Genomic DNA, 23,921 nt, shown 5'->3' on the forward strand with positions numbered 1-23,921 from the left:
TTACTCTGTCTTCACAGTGCAGACTTCCCTGCTTTGGTTGTGAAAGCCAGTGGTCTTGCAGCTGGGAAAGGGGTGATTGTTGCAAAGAGCAAAGAGGAGGCCTGCAAAGCAGTGCAGGACATCATGCAAGTAGGTTGGCTCATTGGAAAAAGTTAATCATTTTCTAGTCACATTGACTAAATACTCTGGAGTTTATGAAACATTCCTCAAGATAAGGAAAACATCCAGCAAAGACAAGCTATTTTTACAATACTATATTGTTTTTTATATATATGTATACACATACATATATAGAGGGAGAGAGAGTCATCTATGAAAGGTGATTACAGATCTACATTGCTGGCTAAACCATGTTCTGTTGAAATAAGTTCTAGCATCCTTTCTTATCTGCTACTTAAGGAGATATATATATATAGAGAGAGAGAGAGTGAGAGAGAGAGAGACATAGCTGTCTATATATGACCTATTCATGAGAACAAAAGTATTTAACCTGTGTGTCCCTGGTCTACCCTTTGTGTGTCCCACCTTATAGAAATCTACTTTGTCAGACATTCTTTAATATAGTTATTCAAACATGATATTATAGTCAGAAATGAGAATTAAATGGTGATGATAAAAATAACTTATTATCATATCTGAAAGTGGAGCATCAGAAGCTAGGAGTGTTACATCACTTATACCATACTGGATCTACATAATTGCCACTGAAAGATAGGAAACATTCATGAGTTCCTTCGACATTTTCAGAAAGGGAAATATCAGTGTGTTGTTAAATATCAGCCGATTATGTACATACTAAAAGCAAACAGTTTACCTCTTTTCATTTTTTTTAATCTATAAGGATAAAGCTTTTGGAGCAGCTGGAGAAACAGTTGTCATTGAAGAACTTCTTGAAGGAGAAGAAGTATCTGTACGTATATAGAGTATAAGATACTGTTACCTGACCTAATCATCCCTTTTTATTCTTTTATTTTTTTTTAAAGATTTATTTATGCATACAAGAAATGGGGTACAGTCCAGAAGTGCAGGGGGTGGAAGGATTCATCAGAGACAGAGTGGGGAACAGGAGGATTGATTGAAATATGCTGCTGAGGGGAGCAGCAGGCGAGGCAGGAGGTCTGTGCCATATGGATAGCTCCCTGGCTGGCCAGGGATCGAACTCAAGCTGCAGTGGCTGTGGATGCTTCATAGTGCTGCATCTTAACCCCTTGCTTCATCAGGGAGGCCCTTGTCCCTTTTAAAAAAAAAAAAGACTGACAGTTGTTGCTTCCTCTATAAACAGACCCAGCATTGACATGAATGTGTGTACATTTACACAAAAGTGTATTTGGTATGCAATGAGAAAAAAAGAATTCATCCTGCAGATCAGCAGGACTCACAGCACTTACTATGGTGGGGAAGGAAAGTAACTTGATTACTCCCACTTAGCTCAGAAATGACAGTTTCTTTGGAAACTGAGTACAGAAGGTCTTCTGATTCTTGATTTGGTGACTTAAGGATATTTATGTTTCAAGTCATTTTATTTTAAAAAACAAAACTTTTCCTTTAAGAATTTCTCTCTCTTTTTTATACTTTCTCGGCATGTGAGGAAAGTATACGGTTTGCTTCTCTCTCCAGTGTCTGTGTTTCACTGACGGGAGGACCGTGGCTCCAATGCCCCCAGCCCAGGACCATAAGCGACTGCTGGACGGAGACCAGGGCCCCAACACAGGGGGGATGGGGGCCTACTGTCCGGCACCTCAGGTACTCCCAGAGCCCAGCTAAAGTTGAGAAGTAGCTGGTATTCTCAAAGAACTCTGAGATGACACATTTATGTTTGTTTTTTTATGTAAAGGATTACTGATTGGCAATTTGGTTTTCCTTTTAATTGAAAAGTATCTCTTCTAGTCTCACTCTTTTAACTCACCTTTTTTAAAAGTCTTTGAAGACTAGAGTTAAGTTATAGGTTGAACAAATCCTTCTGGCCCCTCTCTATACCCATTTTTCACTCAGAAAAGCCAGTTAGAGTTTATTCATTCTTTGACTCTCCAGAGCCCAGGATATAAATGCCCAGTAAGAGTGTGATGAATTGAGAACCAGGTCAGACCATGGTTTTTCATGACTTTCTGCTTCATAATGGATAGTGTGTTTCCAAATAATATCTAGGCAGCTTTTATAAGAAATATGTTTTGTTTGACAATGTAATATATAGATTAGCACTTCAAAAACTCACCCATTCCTTTCACTGGTAATAATGTTGATGCTAATAATATAGTGCTTTAATTAAAAGATTAAAATTCAGCTCAAGCAGAATTTACTTTGTAAGTATTGAAACCACCAATTGGTGGAAATGATTTTAACGTGTCTAGATTTAATTTTCATAAATTTATAAACTTGGGTTTTTAAAATTATAGGCAATAAAATGTACATTAGTGAACTTTAAGGGTTTCTGTGTTTGAAATCTATGTTTAGTAATAGAAGGTGACTTAACAGTCACCAGGTTCTGATGCTGATCAAAAAATGCATAATCCAGCATCTGCTTGTGATAACTTTTACTTCTCAAGAGGTTTTATATAGTATTTTTTTTAAGAAAGCAAAGAAAGGTAAGTTTCTACTTAAAAGTGTCAATGTGAGGATTTTTAAGTTTATGAATTACTTTTTAATCTTTTTTATTGAACTGTTATTTTGTATCCTTGTTCATCTTTTTCACAATAAAGAATTAAAGTTTATGAATTTGAAGTGCTCAACCTATCTCAAGAAGCCAGTAAATGATAGTTTTCATGGTCCGGGTAGTATCGCTTACAAGATATTTTCTAAATGCCAGTTACATTTAAATAGTTTTCTATGTCCCCTAGATTTCTAAGGATTTGTTATTAGAGATTAAAAATACCATACTTCAGAAGACAGTGGATGGCATGCAGCAGGAGGGTGTGCCATACACAGGTAAGCACAAGGTGGTGTTGTGGGCATTGTTCATAGTGTAAGTTAGCACCTGCCACAGAACTTCATTCCTATTTTGTTTTACCACCTTTTAAGTAACTACCATTATAATATTATAGTTATTTGAGAACTTTGAGTATTAGAACTTTATCGTTCTAATTTTCATAGTCACAATGTGATGTCCTTACCCTTTTTTTCCCCCTTTTTTATGAAGGTATTCTCTATGCGGGTATTATGCTGACCAAGTGTGGCCCGAAGGTTCTAGAATTTAATTGCCGTTTTGGTGATCCAGAATGCCAAGTGGGTAATAATTAAAGATAATACAATTTGTATAAAATGTTAATTTGTATAAAATGTGGTTTGGGTTTTTTTGTTGTTGTTGTTGTTGTTTTTAAGATTTATTTATTTATACAAGCATTGGGTACAGTCAGGAGCGCGGGAGGGTGAGGGAATTTATCAGAGCCAGAGCAGGGCGCAGAACAGACAGACTAACGAGGTACACTGCTGAGGGGAGCAGCGGGCGCAGCAGGAGAGGTCTGCACGCCATGCGGGACCCTCACCCAGTGGCCGGGGATCTAACCGGTGCTGCAGAGGCTGCGGGCAGCTTCGCAGCCCAGTGCTCAACCGCTGCGCCACCGGGGAGGCCCTGTAGAAAATGTGTTTTAACCTCAGAATTTATCAGCCTTGATATAATGTTCACCCTATGTATCCTACAGGTCTATGTGCAGCTTCAGCCAATGAAAATGCACGCAGTATAGACAGGCCTACAATGGGTGCATCTGTACTAAACATGTACATGAACATAACCTTTTTTTAATAGTCATCTAGTTCTGACCAGTACTGGTCATTACTCACTAAACAATATAGCGTAACAACCGTATACATAGCATTTGTACTGTATACTTATAAGTAACAGAAATGACTTAGCGTCTACTGGAGGATTGTGCATAGGTTATAAGAAATGCTACACATTTCATATAAGGGACTTAAGCATCCCCCACCCTTGGCCAGTGGTACCTGGATGCCAAGGGACAATTTTAATTGCCTTTGAGAAATATAAACTAGTTCTTCCACTATCTTGTCATAGTAAATAAAATGCCTAAAGAGAACTAAAATTTCTCTCAGTTGCCTTGATATTTCTCTCAATTGCTTTGATGATGTTTTTTCCAGGTGATCCTCCCTCTTCTTAAAAGTGATCTTTATGAAGTGATTCGGTCCACCTTAGATGGTCAGCTCTACACATCTCCACCTCTTTGGCTTGAAAACCGCACTGCAGTAACTGTTGTCATGGCAAGTAAAGGTTACCCTGGAGACTACACCAAGGGTGTGGAGATAACAGGTAAATATCAGAGAACAGAAGGTTGCATTACAGTGTGACACTGACCAGAGGCATCTTGGGCCTCCATCTCTTGCTAATGTTCTGCTCTTTTTAAGTACATAAGGCCACCAGAAACCTTTCAGGGGTTCTTACCATAACCGTGTTGCTTTTTGGATGTTTGTGTTTCATTGTTCAAAATTACTGTGTTTAAAGAACTGCCACCTGTGTCCCTTCCTACACAAGGAAGACTGATGTGGATCTCACCAAGTTCCAGAGTATTTCCAAGAACGACCTCTCATTGCCACCCTCCAGGAGCCAGAAAGATGATGTGGATGTTTAAGAGTCAGAAACATCAGAATAAACCATGTAAAGGCATGATCACAAATGGGACAGCTGGTTTGCGGTGCACATGTGGTCACTTGGGTGGCAGAATTAAGAGTTTCAAAGGACAGTTGACCCTTGAACAACATGGTTTTGAAGTGTACAGGTCCACTTAAATGCAGATTTTTTTCAACAAATATTTAAATGTGTATGTGATATTCCTAACATTTTTTTCTAGCTTTATTGTGAGACTGCAGTATATGTATTCGTCAGCTGTTGCCAGTAAAACAGTAGGTTCTTTGGGGGAGCTTAAGGTTGTAATCAGATCTTTGATGCCTGGGGCAGGGGCCAGCACCTCTAGTAGTCCCCCTGGCAGTTGCTTAAGGTCAATTATCTACCTTCTCTTTACATCTAGTTCAATGATGTTAAATCCAACAGTATTTTAAAATACCATACAAGTTCCAGTGTCATAAGCCCAAAGGTAGACCTCTGTGACCCCCTAGGAGGCTATATAGTTTGGCCTTCTTGGTGCCCCAATAGTGCGTTGATTTATACACTCTATTTACTGTCTTGTCCAGACAATAAGCTCATTGCCCTATGAGTCCCACACATGGTAACTGGGCAGTTAGGAATTGTCTTTTAAAATGGCCAAAAAAAGAGGTAGGGTAGCATTGGATCTGCTCCCTAAGATTGAGGCAGTGGTAATTTTTTGTTGTTGTTGCTGTATTGTTTTTCGTTATTTCTGATATAGCGATATACCGGCAAGTATTATGACTTGTGTTACAAAAACATTTGGAGACATATGTTAGCAACTACCAAATGTGAGGCTAAGAGAAAAATGAAGAAGGAAAAGGACAAATCGAATTATAAGAATGATTTGGCTTGGTGTTTTTTTTTTAATTAAGTGCTTGTATTTGTATAAATTGTTCCTGTTGGTCATTTTAGAATTTAAAAAATACAGTCTAATAATAATTTAAGCATGAAATGATACCTGAGAGCTTAAAAATAACCCAAAAAAAAATGAAGCCATGGATTTTAGATTGAGCCCAAATGTTTATTTAAATTTGTCTCAAGATTATAAAATTCTTAATGTGAGGGAGATGATTAAGAATGTTTTTATCCCACAGAAACCCTATTAGCTATTTTAAAAAGAAAACAACTTTACTTGGATGATTACAATAAAAAAGTTAATTTACTCTTAAAGTAAAAGATAAGACCAAATACAGGATTTTTATTCATTGACGTTTGTATGGGGGGCTGGGAGTACAATTTTTTAAGTTTTTAACTTGTGAGGAAGAAAAACCTTGCACATTGAAGTCAAACTTCATGGCTTAGCTATTTTTCCTTCATGATTAAAGGAATATTTCTTATATGAGATTTGTGATACCACAAGGACTTTGGAACACAGTTGCCACCCTAATGCAGAACAGACTATTCTTAAAGAAAGTGTTTACTGTTAATGTTGCATTAATTCCTGCCTGATAGAAGTCTTGTGAAGATACACTGGAGGTGGTTTTTTTATTTTTTTTAGTGTTTTAACATGGAAATTATAAATCACCTCACAAATGTAAGTGTTTGTTAGTGCAAATAATATGTCAAATGTGCTCTCTTACAGGGTTTTCAGAGGCTCAGACTTTAGGATTGGAGGTGTTCCAAGCAGGCACTGCCCTAAAAGATGGCAAAGTGGTTACTAGTGGAGGGAGAGTCCTTACGGTGACAGCCATTCAGGAAAATCTCATCTCAGCCCTTGAAGAAGCCAAGAAAGGATTAGCTGCTATAAAGTTTGAGGGAGCCATTTATAGGAAGGACATTGGCTATCGCGCCATAGCTTTCCTCCAGCAGCCCAGGTAAATTTCTCTTACCTGGGTATGATAGCCCAGTTTCAGAACTGGCATCAATGACAGTATATACAATCGTTGATCAATTACTCCTTAACAAAAATGGGAAGAGGGCCTCCCTAGTGGTGCAGCAGTTGAGCGCTGGGTTGCGAAGCTGCCCGCGGCCTATGCGGCGCTGGTTCAATCCCCGGCTGCTCCCCAGCCACCGGAGGAGGGTCCCACATGGCACGCAGACCTCTCCTGCCACCCACTGCTCCCCTCAGCAGTGTACTTCAGTCCTTCTGCCTGCTCTGCTCCCCGCTCTGGCTCTGGTGAATTCTCTCACCCTCCTGCGCTTCTGACTGTACCCAGTGCATATATAAACAAAACAAACAAACAAACAAATAAATAAATAAAACATGCCTCTATTAAAAAAAAAATGGGGAGAATTTGTATTCCTTGAGTTAGCCTTATATTTGCATATTTTATCTTAGTTCCTGGTTTTGTCCAAATTCAAGATGAAAATATTGGTTACTAACTTTATAACTTGATTATATTGTAAGTTTCGGCAGTATCATTTTGTCACTGCATTTATAACTGTTACTGAAATGTGGGTTTTTTGACCTCTTAGTCATTTATTGGCATGTACAATTATTCCTTTGAAAAATCAATAAACTATTTCTTGCAGATGTGGGGATTTTGATTTCTTCAGTACCTGTCACAGTTAATATTGTGAAATGAAATTTAATACTGTGATGAAATATTTACTGTACATTGAGTTCATCTGAATTAAAATTTTTTAGGGCAGTAAGAACTTTTCAGCAAATTAATTCAAGCTATACTATTACTGATCAGCGGTTTTAAGTATAAGCATTAGAATTAGTTAGGAATATTGCTCTGCTCACCGCTCTGGCTCTGGTGAATTCTCTCACCCTCCCGCGCTTCTACCTGTATCCAGTGCTTGTATAAACAAATAAATAAATCTTTAAAAAGAAAAAAAAAAGAATTAGTTAGGAATATTAATATACTGAACTAAAAAATTATTTTTCACTTTTTAAAATGACTAATTCCCAGTGAAATCACCTAGTTCAAAAGAATATAATCTTAATATTAATTTGGTCTTTAAAGGTGAAAATGAATAGCCATAATACCAACTGCTACCTGAGAAAAAGTTTTAAACTAGTAGAACATTGTTTCCCATCTAAGCTGACTTTATTGGCATTAATTGCTGAAGTGTTCCACCCTATAGTACCCTGGCACTTGTTTCTAATAAAACCTCACATATCTTCTCATGTGTCTCTGCCTCCCATTAGGCCAGAGCTCTTGTTTTTTTACAAGGCACGATTACTGAATTCATAGTGCAATTCACAAACCTCATTTCTAAATGTACTGCTCCAACATGTTCCCCATATAGAAGGAAATGATTTGGCCTCCCTGGTGGCACAGGGGGTTGGGACACAGCCTATGAAGCTGTCCACAGCCATTGCAGCACTAGTTCCATCCCCGGCCGGGGGGATGCCCACATGGCGCAGCAGACCTCTCCTGACTTGCCCGCTGCTCCTCTCAGCAGTGTGTTTCAGTCAATCTGCCTATTCTGTTACCCACTCTGTCTCTGGCGACTTCTCTCACCACCCTGCGCCTCTGGCCTGTGCCCTAGTTCTTGTGTCCATGAATGAATAAAAAAGAAAAAGGAAATAATTTACTGAATGGCATGATTTCGCTTTTTCAGTCTGTTACCTTGTTTCCTACTGTCTTTAGCTATAAGGAAACCAATAAAATTATCTTATTTCAGTAAGAGCCCAGTTTTGTTATGTAGGGATTTCTTTGTATGGAGTTTTTTATAATTCTAGTTGACAGTTTCAGTATTCCTTCCCATACCAAAGTTGAACACAGAATGGTTGTTGCAAAATATCACTGTATTTAACTGGCTGCGAGAAGTACTTCTCAAAGAAATAATTAAGTTAGAGCAGTAGTTCTCAGTAGAGATACTACAATTAAATTATAGGTTGTCTAAACACATACCTATTCCCTAGACCAGTTAATTCAGAATCAGTAGCTGGGGCCTAACACAGTAAAGATTATATAAATCACTAGAGATAGCTTTGCTTTAAATAATATTTTAATTACTTTTAATATTTTAATTTACTTGCCATTTAGGTAATATCTTCATTGCTTTCTTAATTGTTTAGGTGCCTGACTTACAAGGACTCTGGGGTAAACATTGCAGCTGGAAATATGTTAGTCAACAGGATTAAGCCTTTGGCAAAAGCCACCTCCAGACCAGGTAAGTCAGATCCTGACTTTGCTAGTTCATTTACTTTGACAGACTGTGAATTGATTTTCGCTTTGTAGTTTATTGAGAAAAATGTTACAAACTAATGCTTTAAGGTTCCTGTATATCTTTAGTCCTCAACTTTCTTGTCTTCATCTATAACCATGATGTCAAACTCAAAAGGATGTCTGCACCTTTAATTTTTAATTACTTTTTTGGTCAATTTTTTGATCACATGGTGTTCTCTCCTGTTTTCAGGAATGGCAACTCTTGTAGCCATTCTTAGTGGTTTATGTATTCATGTTTAATCTTTTGAAATGTAGCAAGTAATTCCTTTCCAACAGGCTGTGATGTTAGTCTTGGAGATTTTGCTGGTCTTTTTGACATGAAAGCAGCCGGTTTCAAGAATCCTCTTCTGGCTTGTGGAACGGATGGTGTTGGGACTAAACTAAAGGTAATCCGATCCTATTGTGAATTACTGTATATCAAATACATATTTTTCCCATCTTGATATATACACACTAAAGAGAACCAAACTGAATAACTATATAATACAACTAAAACATCTCCATTTCTAGCTACCTGATACTCTTAAGTCTACATCTTAAAGGATTACTGTAGAGGAAAAACGGATACTTTTAGCTATCCAAATTTAATCTTTGTCTAAGTGTTCAGAGTAGCCAAGTGTCTGTATTTGTTAGCCTCCATTGATGAATTGACAAGGTATCATTTGAGGCTTACTCTCCTATGTGGATTTTTATATTATTCTACAGATTGCCCAGCAGTGCAACAGACATGATACCATTGGCCAAGATTTGGTTGCAATGTGTGTAAATGATATTCTGGCACAAGGAGCAGAGCCCCTCATCTTCCTCGATTACTTTGCCTGTGGAAAACTTGACCTTAATATTGCCGAAGCTGTTGTTAAGGGAATCGCTCAAGCTTGTCAAGATTGTCAATGTGCTCTGCTTGGTATGATCATCCCTTTTACTCTAACGTGCTTACTGTATTTTGATCTTACGTATAAATGTGATGAGTACCAATATAGCTTCACGAACAGCTATCACAAGATGAGACAAATGATCCATAGAGGATGCTCACTAAAGAAACTCTAGTGACCTCAAATTCCTTCAAGGGTGTGTCCCAGAATTATACTCTTTAAACTCTCCACCAAACTTTATTTTTCTCCTTTTACGTTTGGCCACCATTTCCTTCCTCATCTTTCTCAACAATCCTCAAAAGACAGCTTAGGTATTGTTTCTTCCTTACTGGTCCTACGGCAAAAGTAGATGGGATCCTACATGTTATAGCTTGATTTATATTTTCTCATAAAACATGTTAAGGATAAAATCCATGCTGTATACATATATTGCATATAGGGGCCTCCCTGGTGGCACAGGGGTTAAAGACAGTGCTATGAAGCAGTCCATAGCCATTGCAGCAGGAATTTGATCCCTAGCCAGGGAGGTGACCCACATGGTGCAGCAGACTCCTCTTGTCTTGCCTGTTGCTCCCCTAAGCAGTGTGTTTCAGTAGATATGCCTGTTCTGCTCCCCACTCTCTCAGGTGAATCCTCTCACCCCCCTCCCCACAACTCTGGCTTATACCCCAGTTCTTGTATAAAATAAATATTAAATATAAATGAGAATAAGGAATGAAACTTCCTCTTTATATTACATTTCTGTGGGCAAGTCTGTCCAGGAGCCAAAAATTCTTTTTCTGCAGGTCAGATACCCACTAGCAAACCTTACTACACAAGAGGGTTGTATTTACATAATTTTTTAAAATTTCATTAGCTCTTTTATTTTTTTTATGTTTTATTTTAAACATATATTTATGCATACAAGAGCTGGAGCATAGGCCAGAGATGCGGAGGGTGAGAGGACTCACCAGAGACAGAGTGGGGAACAGAGCAGGCAGACTGACTGAAATACACTGCTGAAGGAAGCAGCGGGCGAGACAGGAGAGGTCTGCTTCACCATATGGGTTGCTCCCTGGCCAACTGGGGATCAAATTCATGCTGCAGAGGCTGTGGATTGCTTCATAGTGCAGTGCTTAACCCCTTGCACCACCAGGGAGGCCCTGTTTTCATTGTTTTAAAAAATGGTCATTCGAGTTGTTTGCCTCGATGTAAAGAACTGTCCAGATATATTTGTTCCTGTGCTGTTTCCAGTTAATTACTGACAAAATAAGTTTTGTTTTTAAAAGATGATTATTACAAGTTTTATAGAAACAAAAGAGAAAAACCATGTGGCCCTAAACAAGGATGCATTCACAGCATAAAACCATGAACAAGACTGCTTGCCAGCCACAAACACTTCAGTCTGTTCAGCAAATAAGAAAGCCTATCCTTATGTTTCACTGTTAAAGAAACCAGAAGAATTCACAGGAGCTGTTCCTCATCATGATCAGACAAAGACCAGTAAAGGAAGTGTGTGCTGAGCTAACTGTGACTGCCATTTGCTTTGTTCACTAGTGTTACTCAGATTGCAAATGAAGATTCATGTCAACAGATAAAACACTGGTAAATAACTGGTATATTACAAAGAATATTTTCTTTTTACATCATGCTAAAACTACATTTCATATTAGTGTTTTATGTACTTTTTAAATTGTCTTCTCAACCATAATTTAAAAGTCTAATTTGGACTTTGCCTAAACGTGGTATCTTTTGACAATGCAATTATTTTATTTTTAAAGATTTATTTATTTGTTTATACAAGCACTGGGTACAGTCAGAAGCACGGGAGGGTGAGAGAATTCACCAGAGCCAGAGCGGGGAACAGAACAGGCAGACTGATGAAATTCACTGCTGAGGGGAGCAGCGGGCCAGACAGGAGAGGTCTGTCAAGCCATGTGGGACCCTCACCAGCAGCCGTGCAGCTGCGGAGGCGGCGTGCAGCTTCGCAGCCCAGCGCTCAACCACTACGCCACCAGGGGAGGCCCTTTTCACAATGCAATTATTAAGTGAACTATGATATGCTTTATAGGCCAGGGCACTTGGGCTTTGGTAGGCATGGTCAAATCACTTCCCACATACCCCTGTACCATCATCTTAGAAACAGTAATTCAAAGGATCAAATGTGGAGACTCAAAGAGTTCCAAAGAAAATAATACTGACCGACATATACCAAGACACATTATGGTAATGTTGAAAGCCAACAACAATGACAGAATATTTAAAACCTCAAGGGAAAAAAGGGTAACACGTAAGAACATCAGCTAGATTATTAGACATTCAGTAGAAACATTACAGCACAGAGATACTGGAAAGAGGTATTAAACTATTTAATTAAAAAGACCTCCAGTCATAATCCTTCACCCAGCAAGATCAGTGTTCAAAACAAAGTCCAAACTTCAGTTTCACAAGAAACTAGTCTTACCAACAAAGGAGACTTAAAGACTAGAAGACAAGCAAATGGCCACCAAAAAAAGGGCAGGAACAGCTATAGTTACATCTGATAAAACAGATTTCCAATTAAGGAAGGTGATAAAAGGTAGAGAGGGACATTATTATGATTAAGGGCCTACTATAAGGAGAAGTAACACATATATATGTGACAATTATAGCTCACAGAGATACATAAGATAATAGAGATACTGATATGCAGTAATACTAGGGGACTTTGATACCCCACTATAGCAATGGACAGATCAAGATAAAGCATAAATAAGGAAGCAATATGTTTAAGAGGTAGACCAAATAGGTCTAACAGACATCTACCAAACATTCCACCCAGAAGCTGCTTTTTACACCTTTTTTCAAAGGCACATGGAATATTTTCAAGAACAGACCATATCGTGAGACACAAGTCAGCTGTCAATAAGACTATGAAGATTGAAATGATACTAGTACTTTTTTCTGACCATAGTGCCATACAGTTAGAAATTAACTGTAAGAAAAATACAGGAAAGACTAAATATGTGGAGACTAAAGAGCATATTTCTTAGTAGGAACTGGACAAAAAAGGAAATCAAAGAAATTAGAAATACCTTCAGACAAATGAAAATGATGTGGACACTAACAGAACCGATGAGACAGCAAAACCAGTCTGAAGGGAGAAGACAATTGCAATCGGCCCACATTAAGAAGCATGGAAACTCAGTCACCTAAAGCAACCTGAATAAGAGGAACAATCAAGACCCAAAGTTAGTAGAAGGAAGAAAAGCATAAAATGAAGAGCTGAATAAAATGAAATGTGTGAAATAGATCAAAAAGCATATACAGAAAATGAAAGATCCCCTTCATCAAGAAAATTAGATAAACCTCTAGCAAGGCTAACAGGAAAAAAAAAGAAAACAATCACAAATGAAAGAAGAAATCAAATAAATTTGATGACCTTGAAGAAATGGGTAAATTGCTAGGTGGGTACTATGTTACATCCGTGTAATGGGATACTACTCAGAAATAAAAAGAGTGGGTGAAAAAAACAATCATGTGCAAGCGTTTCTAAACTAAACTATAGAAATAACATTCAGCCAAGTGTTCATCCTGTGAAGTCATGTTTAGCGGTTACACAACACATTTGCAAAGATAATGTCTGCCTTTACTCTTGTGCAGGTGGACGCCATTTCCTCTGAAGTCGTACTTGGCTGGAAGTTCTGTTAGGCTGCTAATACATTTTAATTGTTTACGTTTTATTGAATATTGGTGGAATATAGTCACAGTTATAACAATTGCTTGTATTGAGAGTAGTAGGCAGGTTTATAGTATGATGCGATTTCTCTGCTCATATTCCATCTTCCTGCCAGGTGGAGAAACAGCAGAAATGCCTGATATGTATCCTCCTGGAGAATATGACTTAGCCGGTTTTGCTGTGGGTGCCATGGAGCGGGAGCAGAAACTCCCTCAGCTGGACAGAATCACTGAAGGGGACAACGTCATTGGAATAGCTTCATCTGGTCTTCACAGCAATGGATTTAGCCTTGTGAGGAAAATCGTAGAGAAATCTTCCCTGCAGTACTCCTCTCCAGCACCTTGTGGTTGTGGTGACCAGACCTTAGGTAAACGCACTCACGTTTAAACTTGCCTGCTTTGAAATGTCTGAGCAGCCACTTAGTGAGGTTAGTCCATCACTACTCACAGTTAGAGTGGACCAGTCACATCATCCTTAGCTTTGCTGTTTGGACACTATTGTTCAACAGATGTGTCTGTGCGGCATCCCCATCATTCTACTTTGAGAATGCTTTTATTTGTACTTTAGTTTTATATTTGCAAGCTAAGTTTTTGTCTTTATCTCTCAAAATACAGGGGATTTACTTCTGACACCAACCAGACTCTACAGCCGCTCACTGTTACCTATCCTGCGCTTGGGACACGTCAAGGCATTTGCCCATATCACTGGTGGAGGACTCCTAGAAAACATTCCCAGGGTCCTCCCTCAGAAATTTGGGGTAGATTTAGGTAAGCTTAACAAAAGGAACTTTTTGTTCAGAAAACCTTTAGGAAAAATACATTATGGGAGAAAGCTATTGGTGCACATTTGATTATACATGGAAAATTCTTAATCACTGAAGGTTTATGGGGGAGAATTGAGCTGACTCTTTTCTGCCTCTTTTTCCTTCCTTAGCAATGCTTATAAGACATAACAACTTCACATAACTGACTTGTAGAAAATAAAGTGCTCTCAGCAGATCCTCCAAGGGAGTTGGTAATTTCAAGCTCTATCCAAATGGAACTAGGAACAGGCTAGCAGGGAACTGGTAGAAGGAAATAAAGAGGCCCCAAACAAACCAAGGTATAGAGAAGGGAGGCAGGGTTGAGAATCACTTTATACTTAGAAGGAAAAAGAAGTTAGGTTTTCTATTAAGCAGGTGAGTGGATTGTAATGTCTGTAATAAGAGGAAGGGTACGTTTGGAATATGAAGTGGAAAGACAGTATTTTCAATAGTCACTGTGTTCATTACAAGATGTCTGTAAGCTGAATTTGAGAGAGATCAGCCTGAAGAGACTTGGGTACTCATGTGCAGATAGTAGTAGTTATAACCAAAAGACAGGGGTAACAAAAGGTTGTTCCTCAGTGTTCTGCCCATCTTAAAGGTTGACAGAGGTAAAATTAATGCAAAGAATAGTCAGAAGCAAAGAGTAAACCATGTCAAACTATCATTAACAATCCAAGGAAGGATTTTGGTTGGTGGTTTTTAACATTTTGAAAAGATAGGTTTATTAGGGAAAGCCACAGGCAGGCAGGGAAGAGAGCTGCCCAAGGAAGGATTTGACTATGATGCTGGTCAATAGTCAGATGCAGGACATATATCTAGGATGAGGACCAGAACAAGGCCAATATATTTTAGGGTTGGCTTAAAAGCATTTTGGCTTGAGGGTAGATAACCCTCACGCAGTGGTGTTGGGGGGACTGATTGGCAGAGATACAAGACAGTGAATGGAGATTTCTATCTCAGGAAACCCATTGGCAAAAGAGAATGGGGTATAATAGCTTAGATACATGGCAGAAGTAAGAAACAAGTTTCTAACCCACCCTCCTGTTTTTATAGAGTAAAAGTCAGAGGCACTGTACCAACCAGATAATATAGTCAGTTAACATACATTGTTTGAGGGAATGGAAACTAAAGAAGTTCTCACAGAATAATGCCTTTTCTCATGAAGTAATAAGAGCTTGGTGAGATGAGCAGACCTGAGTGGCAGCCTGAGGAAGAATAAATTAATAAAGCACTCAAGGTCAGAAACAGCAATGAGGTAGTATATAGCACTGAAGGTAAAACTGAAGCTGTTTAATTTTTCCACCAAAGTAGGCATGGGAAGCCTTGAAACAAACACAGAAAAGTTGATTGTGTTGATCCAGTTGGGCTAGGCAAGTAGAGAGATGGGTTGTGTGGGGAGGCACCTGTGGTTAGTTTTGCTGAGCTAACCCAGAGTCTGAGAGTGAAGCTAGTGAAGAAACAGTAAGGTGTGCTGGAAGAGTGGTCTAGTAGTGGGGTTCAGCCTTGCCAGGGATACCAGAGACAACCTGGGCTAAATGGATCCCTCCTTAGAATAGTAAGGACTTGAAGGGCACATGGGATTAAATTCAAGGTTTAAGACTTTGCAGGGATTCCTATCCTTTCCAATGTAGTAACAAAATCTTAACCAGTTATTTCCTTCATCATGCCCTTCACCTCAGTAAAAACACTGACTTGCTGATAAGTGGGAAAAGAAGACAGGCATAATTTATACCTGTGCCACTTTCTATCCTGGCAAATTTTTACATAACCAATTCTATTTGATGGCCTCTGCTGCCTGTTACACACAGTGGAACATCCCAAAGTTCAGTTTATACAGCCATATTCTTAAACTTCTGTTTTGAATTACTCAAATATCTGTGTCCCGGTAGAAATGAAACTCAGTCCCTTGAGCCTTAGCCTAGGAAGTTTCTTCCAGGAATCAAACCTTGAGAGCAGATTAAGTCTCAAAGTTATCATTTGTTATACTACTTATAAAGTACTGGGTCATTTATAGAAACTAAACTGCTAGCCTGTTGGTGTCTTTTTTTTTTTTTCCCCCTATAAGTACTTTGTAGAAGTTTTACTAAAATGAGATTGTATTTTTATGGCTTTGCCACTCCTTGGTTTTATATTGCTCTTGACTTGACTATTGATAACATAGTGAATGTCATAATAGCCAAAGCTTTGATCTCAACTTTGAAAAATGGACATTTCCCAGCTGGTAAAAATGAACGGAACTGCTAGAGAAGGTTCCTAGACACATGACACCTTCTAGAAACTGTATTAACTCTAGAACATTAAAAAATTGATTATCATACAGATATATCAAATAAGGGGAACTGATAGCCTCATTATTTAATTAAAAGATGTATCCACAGTGACTTTATTAAATGCTTAATTCAATTTAACTTTCATAAATCAGAATCCATAATTGTGGATTCCCAAGAACTATGCAGATTATTTTATTCAAGAATTTCGTATGTTTTATATATAGGCTTTTACCTGTATTTATTCATTAGTAACCTTTGGTGTATTATATGTGAAAATAGAGGATATCTTCTTATAACAGACCTAACAGTATAATTTTAATGTATGCATCACCTGAATCTGTGTAAACTCACCCTAGTTTTGCATCATATTTAGGGTGCATTTTAAATCCCAGCTCAACATGTTCTTAATGTCTAAGGTACAAATTTGGATCCCAATTTGTATCTCAAGAAGACTTCTAAAAGGCCAGTTTTGCCCTACATATAATTGTAATTTCCATAGTAATTTCCACATGCACACTTTTTATACTTAATGTGAGGTGACAGCTTGATCAAACAATTTGCCTATTTTCAGATGCCCAGACCTGGAGGATCCCCAGGATCTTTTCATGGTTACAGAAGGAAGGACACCTCTCTGAAGAAGAGATGGCCAGGACATTTAACTGTGGGGTTGGCGCTGCCCTGATAGTATCAAAGGATCAGACAAAGCAAATTCTAAGGGATATTGAGCAGCACAAGGAAGAAGCCTGGGTGATTGGCAAGGTGGTTGCATGTCCTAAAGGTAATCTCTCCTTACTTAGTTGTTCTTAAGTATATCATCTTAAATATAGCTCTGCCCTGGCTCATAAGGTCTCTGCCCACCTTTTTTCCCCAGCCACTGCTATGATAACTGTTTTACACAGGTGTGACATGACAGCTCCCACCACCTAGCTCTTCCTTTGTACTCTATGTTGCAAACTAGCAGGTGTACCCCTCAGGACAGCCCTTGACCACTGGGGAGAGAACTAATACATAAATAACCACTTCTAAAACAGGAGTGGTTCCAAGGCGCAGTCTAACTGGCTTCTTGGGGGATCCCAATGAAATTGGCCCCTGTTACTGGTGGTGACCAATTTAATAACACACTTTTGGACTTCCCTGGTGGCACAAGGGGTTAAGCACCACACTAAGAAGCCTCTGCAGCACAAGTTCGATCCCGGCCAGCCAGGGAGAAACCCACATGGCGCAGCAGACCTCTCCTGCCTCGCCCGCTGCTTCCCTCAGCAGTGTATTTCAGTCAATCTGCCTGTTCTGTTCCCTGCTTTGTCTCTGGTGGATCCTCTCACCCACTGCATGTCTGGCCTGTGCCCCAGCTCTTGTATGTATAAATAAATAAATCTTTAAAAAAAAAAACACACACACACTTTTCTTGGCTCTCCCCATATCACTGTTCCCAGAGTTGACTCTGGTTTCCTGGGATCACTTTCCAAAGTAATCTTGTGAAAACAAGACCCTGTCTTAAGCTCTGCTTTGTGGTTTGGCTCTCTTCATGGATAGTGAACAAGCACCCTGTCCCATACTGTCACTCGGTCAAAAGTACTAGAAATTGATGTGGCAGAACAGCCACTTAGATTAGTTAACAGAGATCTCAGAGCTTGTTGAATGTGTATCTGCTTTTTTTTCCTTTATTGTGTAAGTTTCATTTTCAGGCAGGTTCCCCAAATACCGGAAAGGTCTTAAGCCCACATCCTTCAGCTCATGTTGCAATAAGAAAAAGAGGCCCTCTCTTACTCAACACCCTATATCAAATCTTTGAATGCCTCACTTGGGTCACATGCCTACCCTTGAGACCAGGAAGTCAGAGCACTATTGTGGGTGCAAGATTAAGGGTGGGGCTGGGTAGGAGGGGCCTAGAGAACACTAACAGGTCCACTATTCATATTAACTTGGTTGAAGTAAATAATGACATGTTCACCCTTCAGAAAGTTTTTATGAATGAGTAATGTTAATACAAACCTATTCATTTTAATCCTTCATACTTTATTTTCATCATAAAGTACAATAAACTAAAGTATATAAAACAACTTTTATCTGTATCATTACTGTTAATTCATGATTTTTCTTTATTGGGCGTATTTGAAATGAAGGTTCTCCTCGTGTGAAAATCAAGCATCTGATTGAAACTATAAAAGAAAATGGATCAGTGCTGGAGAATGGCACCCAGCTGGGGAACGGCACCCGGCTGGGGAATGGTACACATTTGGGGAATGGCACTCTGCTAGAGAATGGCACCTCACTACGGAACAGCATCCAGGTAGAGAATGGTTCCCAGCTGGGGAACGGCACCCTGAAAAATCATTTGTCTCTCCAGTCAGAAAAAGCAAGAGTGGCTGTCTTAATATCTGGAACAGGTGAGATGTGACTTTCTCTTTACTGTAGAGTTATAGAAACACTCTTCCCTTCCTCCCAGCCCCCCAAAAGTATCTTCAGATGGTGAGGACACTCAGTAGAGTGGGGCGAATTGAGGGAATCATTCAGGACTGTTATCTAGTCTGTAGTCTTGGTCTTTCCTCTTTCTCAAGGCATTTATGGGACAGCTCCCAACAGAAAAGGTCAAGGATGTAGGAAAGATATCTGAAGAAAAGACAGATGAGAATTCCAGCTTGTGTGTCATAGCTTTATAGTTGAGGTCTGTGAACAACCTATAAACAATTGAGGGTTGGTTTTATTTTTCCACCATTATATTTAATAGAGTTATGAAAATTATTTTAAATATTCAGTATGTTCCTAAGTACGTATCTAATTGTTTCTTTAGGATACATTTCAAAGAGTGTAATTACTTTATGAGTTTCTTTTGTTTGGGTTTGTTTTTTGTTGATTAGATGAGGTGGGTGGGGTGGTTTTTTTTTAAGAGCTTTATTTACTGAGATATAATTCACATATCATACAGTTACAATTCAGTGATTTTGGGCATAGTCACAGAGTTGTACAAACAAACTTAGAAGTCCATTTTAAGATTTTGGTATGCTTTGGCGCCAAGATGGGCTATAGTTGATGATAGAGTAGAGAAACTGTTGTCAAGGCCATAGTGTGAGATTACTTGTGTTATTTCTTGTTTTTCAGGATCAAACCTTCAAGCGCTCATAAAGAGTACTCAGGAGCCAAGTAGCTCTGCACACATTGTTGTTGTTATCTCCAACAAAGCTGCAGTGGCCGGGTTAGATAAAGCAGAAAGAGCTGGAATTCCCACCAGAGTAAGTCATGTTGAAAAGTATCTTTCCTGTAGCTTATATTTAAAGTCCTGCTATGTCCTCCTAGAACCTGGGTGAATGTATCTTCCAAAAAGAATTAAGCATGATATGTAAAGGTTAATTAAGTGTGATATGTAAAGGTTATTTAAAGGTTGAGCCTTAAATAATTTTTGGTAATTTGTTGAAAAAGACTTTGCTTATCTTTTTCATTTACAGGTAATTAATCATAAATTGTATAAAAGTCGTGAAGAATTTGACAGTGCAATTGACCAAGTCCTTAAAGAGTTCTCCACAGACATAGTCTGTCTTGCAGGATTCATGAGAATCTTATCTGGCCCCTTTGTCCAAAAATGGAATGGTAAGCAAAATTGTTTGATATTTTGATACCACATCAAGAAATCAACTGAGGGCCTCCCCCATGGCGCAGCAGTTGAGCAGTGGCTTGCAAAGCTGCCCACAGCCTCTGCAGCACCGGTTCATTCCCCGGCCACCGGGCAAGGGTCCCACATGGCGTGCAGACCTCTCCTGCCGCCCGCTGCTCCCCTCAGCAGTGTACTTCGTCAGTCTGCCTGCTCTGCTCTCCGCTCTGGCTCTGGTGAATTCTCTCACCCTCCCACGCTTCTGACTGTACCCAGTGCTTGTACAAATAAATAAATCTTTAAAAAAAAAAAAAAAGAAAGAATCAACTGAAATTGACTTAAAAAAGGATGCCTGATTTGCCATACAGTTCCACTCATGAAATATTTACTGTGATTTTTTTTTTAAAGATTTACTGATTGGGTAGTCAGAAGCGCGGGAGGCTGAGAGGATTCACCAGAGTCAGAGTGGAGAACAGAACAGGCAGGTGGAGCAAAATACACTGCTGAGGGGAGCAGTGGGCGCAGCAGGAGAGGTCTGTCGCGCCATGTGTGACCCTCGCCGGCGGCCAGGGATCAGACCGGCGCTGCAGAGGCTGCGGGCAATTTCGCAGCCCAGTGCTCAACTGCTGCACCAGCAGAGGAGGCCCTGTGATTTTTTTTTTTTTTTTTAGTTATTTATGCGTAGAAGAACTGGGATGCAGGCCAGAGGTGTGCAGGGGGTGAGAGGATTCAACAGAGACAGAGCGGGGAGCAGAACAGGCAGATCTACTGAAATACACTACTGAGGGGAGCAGTAGGCGAGGCGGGAGAGGTCTGCTGTGCCATGTGGGTCAGCTCCCTGGCTAGGGATTGAATTCATGCTGCAGTGGCTGCTGATAGCTTCATAGTGCTGAGACTCAATCCCTTGCGCCACCAGGGAGGCCCTCATTTCTTATCTTTGATTTAAAAAGAAATGTATTCCGGTGAAATCCTGCTCCTGTTGACGCCAGATTCTAAACAAAATAGTGTATGTCCCTTTGACAGAAACACAGGATTTTTAAATTCTAACTAACCATTATGATTTTATTAATTTCCAGGGAAAATGCTCAACATCCACCCATCCTTGCTCCCTTCTTTTAAGGGTTCAAATGCCCATGAACAGGCCCTGGATGCCGGAGTCACAATCACTGGGTGCACTGTGCACTTTGTAGCTGTGAGTATGTCTGTACCAAAATACTGTCAGTGTTTAGATGTACATTGCTCTGGCTAGAAGGTAATGTTCAAACTTCTTCATCCTTTTCCAGGAAGACGTAGATGCTGGACAGATTATTTTACAAGAAGCTGTTCAAGTGAAGAGGACTGATACTGTTGCAACACTGTCTGAAAGAGTAAAATTAGCAGAACATAAGATCTTTCCCAGAGCTCTCGAATTGGTGGCCAGTGGAACGGTACAGCTTGGAGAAAATGGCAAGATCTGTTGGGTCCAAAAGGGCCAGCTTTGAAAGAAGAATGTTTACATAGTAGCTTTTTATCATGGATTCAGCTCTCAAAAAAAATTTCTAAACAGGAGAGTATATTCAAACATTGTAAAAAAGAGGATTTTCCGAGAGCAAATGTCAGCAATGCCAGAATCTCCTGGTTTTGCTATTGTTTTTGTGTTACAGTGAATTTAGGCATCATCTCTGTGTCGTCTTACCTGTACTCCTGGTTAGGAGATCAGAGGTAGTCAAAGGTCCATGGGCATGTAAATTCCCGCTGGTAGATGCTGTCAGTAATTGCAAAGTTCTTGCCACCCGAAAGGCTGAGGCACTTCTAACTTTCTGCAGTAGTTGTCGCCATTGCTCCATAATCTTTATGAAGTGTCATGTATTTGTAGCTTCTTAGTTTATTTTCATTTCTAAGGTAGTGGTAAAATGAGTCTTTAAAAAAAAACCTGCTAAGGACTTCCCCTGGTGGTGCAAGTGGTTGAGCATCATGCAGCCTCTGTTGTTGTCCGCAGCCTCTGCAGTGCGGGGTTTCCCGGCCAGCCGGCGAGGGTCCCACATGGCACGGCAGACTTCTCCTGTCACGCCCGCTGCTCCCCTCAGCAGTGTATTTCCTCAGTCTGCTTGTTATGTTCCCCGCTCCGTGTCTGGTGAGTCCTCTTTCCCTCCCCTGCATCTGGCCTGTGCCCAGGTTCTTATATAAATAAGTAAATCTTTGGAAAACAAAAAATCTGCTAAAAACCTCACCCTTCTTTGGCATTGTAATGATAGACATGCATTTAAACAAAACTGGCACAGCATGTCTAGGACATGGGTGTCATCTCTGGTGGTCTGTCAGGTTTTACTTGTCAAGAATGTTCTCAGTCATCATCAGCTTAGTTATTCAGAATTCCTTTCACTTTCAGCCAAACAAGATACCAAAATTCTTAGTCCTTAACATTTTTCTGACCATGGCCACCTCCATTTTTTTTAGCTACATGTTCTCTAACCTTTGAAAAGCTCGCCAACTAACAAGTTAATATCTCTTTCCCATGTTGTGCACTAGCGTCAGACATAGAGCTTTAGGTACATTATTCATCCTGTCTCTGATTCCTTATCTACTAACATAGGCAACTGCGTGTCATATAGTTGTTTTGATAATTAAATTTAATACATATATGCTAAGAACAGTTTTTGGCATGGAGTAGACACAAAAGATCTGCATCTATTTCTGAGTTCCTGCTCCCTGTTTTGATGTGTTATTCATTCAATAACTACATCTTGAACATAATATACATCAAGGATGGTGATGCTGGAATGTTAGAAGTGTGGCAGCAATGGGGCATTCAGGTACAGCACTTCACATAGGTCCCTTTGTTGTAAAAGCAGTTGACTCATTTCTTCTAGAGACTTCAGTCTACCTGATTAAGCACCTGTTACATATGTGTCAGACATTGCCTTATGAAGTCTAGCGAAAGGAAAATGTTACTGGTTAATAAAATCACATACTATAATAAAAATAGAGGCTGGTACCAAGATGTAATTGGGGGGGGGGAATCAATGAGAATTTATGCAAGAAATAAAATTCCTAGGCCTTACTTTAATGCTAATCTCTACCTAAAGGAATGTGAACTCCATGTAAATTAGTTGACTCCATATCTTGGGATAGGGAAAATCAAAAATGTGCCTGAAATTAATTACCAGAAGCCAAAAAACAGTTGACAATAACGGGAGTAAGAGGACAAAGGAGTTGGCTTAAAGGAAGTCCCCTGCCAGCCCGTTTGTGATGAATTGAGTCTTATTTAGAAATGTTGGGTTTATGGATGGTTAGTTTGTGGTACTCAAAAATGAAAAGTCATTTAAGTTATGCAGAAACAGTAATAATGCAAAAAAGAACAAGATGCTAATATTTTCTTAATGCAGTCAGTATGGATATTTGTCTTTCATGGTAGATACCTGTTTCTTTGTATAAGTAGGAATAAAACAATCCCTTCATCACAGTTCAGCCAGAAAGATGTGGGTTGTGACTGTTACTCAGCCTTGCTGGTTACACAACAGTTGTAAATGACTTGAGTGTGAGTCCAAAATAAGCCAAATGTTCTTAAGAGGAAAGTTACAATTTCTAAGAGTTCATGGCCTCTACATGTTTATTCTCAAATTTTTTACTTACGTCTTTACAAACATTTTTAACTCTCAAGTACAATAGCATTTAATTGTAATAAAGCTTAATCGCTGACATACAACTAGCCTTTTCTTGTTTTGTTTTTTTTTCTTCTTCAAGAATTTCCTTGGGGCCTCCCCCTGTGGCACAGTGGTTGAGCGCTGGGCTGCGAAGCTGCCCGCAGCCTCTGCAGCGCCGGTTCCATCCCCAGCCACAGGCGAGGGTCCCACATGGAGCGACAGACCTCCCCTGCCTTGCCCGCTGCTCCCCTTCAGCAGTGTCTTCGCTCCATCTGCCTGTTCTGTTCCCCACTCTGGCTCTGGTGAATTCTCTCACCCTCCTGTGCTTCTGACTGTACCCAGTGCTTGTATAA

The 23,921-nt window shown here is 39.6% G+C and overlaps 1 protein-coding gene across 2 annotated transcripts in view; it reads left to right on the forward strand.

Annotated features, from left to right (window-relative positions):
- Window positions 1–23,652, forward strand: part of GART (phosphoribosylglycinamide formyltransferase, phosphoribosylglycinamide synthetase, phosphoribosylaminoimidazole synthetase) — a 31,657-nt gene extending 8,005 nt beyond the window's left edge. For both annotated transcript variants that reach the window (XM_037525010.2, XM_054700306.1), the window contains 18 exons: window positions 18–129; window positions 842–910; window positions 1,618–1,743; window positions 2,835–2,922; window positions 3,134–3,219; window positions 4,090–4,258; window positions 6,174–6,405; window positions 8,565–8,659; window positions 8,992–9,101; window positions 9,421–9,619; window positions 13,400–13,651; window positions 13,899–14,051; window positions 16,931–17,137; window positions 18,483–18,746; window positions 19,459–19,589; window positions 19,803–19,944; window positions 21,022–21,137; window positions 21,229–23,652. In XM_037525010.2, coding sequence (XP_037380907.1) covers window positions 18–129; window positions 842–910; window positions 1,618–1,743; window positions 2,835–2,922; window positions 3,134–3,219; window positions 4,090–4,258; window positions 6,174–6,405; window positions 8,565–8,659; window positions 8,992–9,101; window positions 9,421–9,619; window positions 13,400–13,651; window positions 13,899–14,051; window positions 16,931–17,137; window positions 18,483–18,746; window positions 19,459–19,589; window positions 19,803–19,944; window positions 21,022–21,137; window positions 21,229–21,426 — 2,749 coding nt within the window. In that variant the 3' untranslated portion in view covers window positions 21,427–23,652. The remainder of the gene's footprint in view (window positions 1–17; window positions 130–841; window positions 911–1,617; window positions 1,744–2,834; window positions 2,923–3,133; window positions 3,220–4,089; window positions 4,259–6,173; window positions 6,406–8,564; window positions 8,660–8,991; window positions 9,102–9,420; window positions 9,620–13,399; window positions 13,652–13,898; window positions 14,052–16,930; window positions 17,138–18,482; window positions 18,747–19,458; window positions 19,590–19,802; window positions 19,945–21,021; window positions 21,138–21,228) is intronic.
- The last annotated feature ends 269 nt before the right edge of the window (window positions 23,653–23,921 follow it).

The sequence above is a fragment of the Talpa occidentalis genome, unplaced genomic scaffold, assembly GCF_014898055.3.
Source record: "Talpa occidentalis isolate TD23 unplaced genomic scaffold, MPIMG_talOcc4v2.1 talOcc4.4, whole genome shotgun sequence".
Classification (NCBI taxonomy): Eukaryota; Metazoa; Chordata; class Mammalia; order Eulipotyphla; family Talpidae; genus Talpa; species Talpa occidentalis.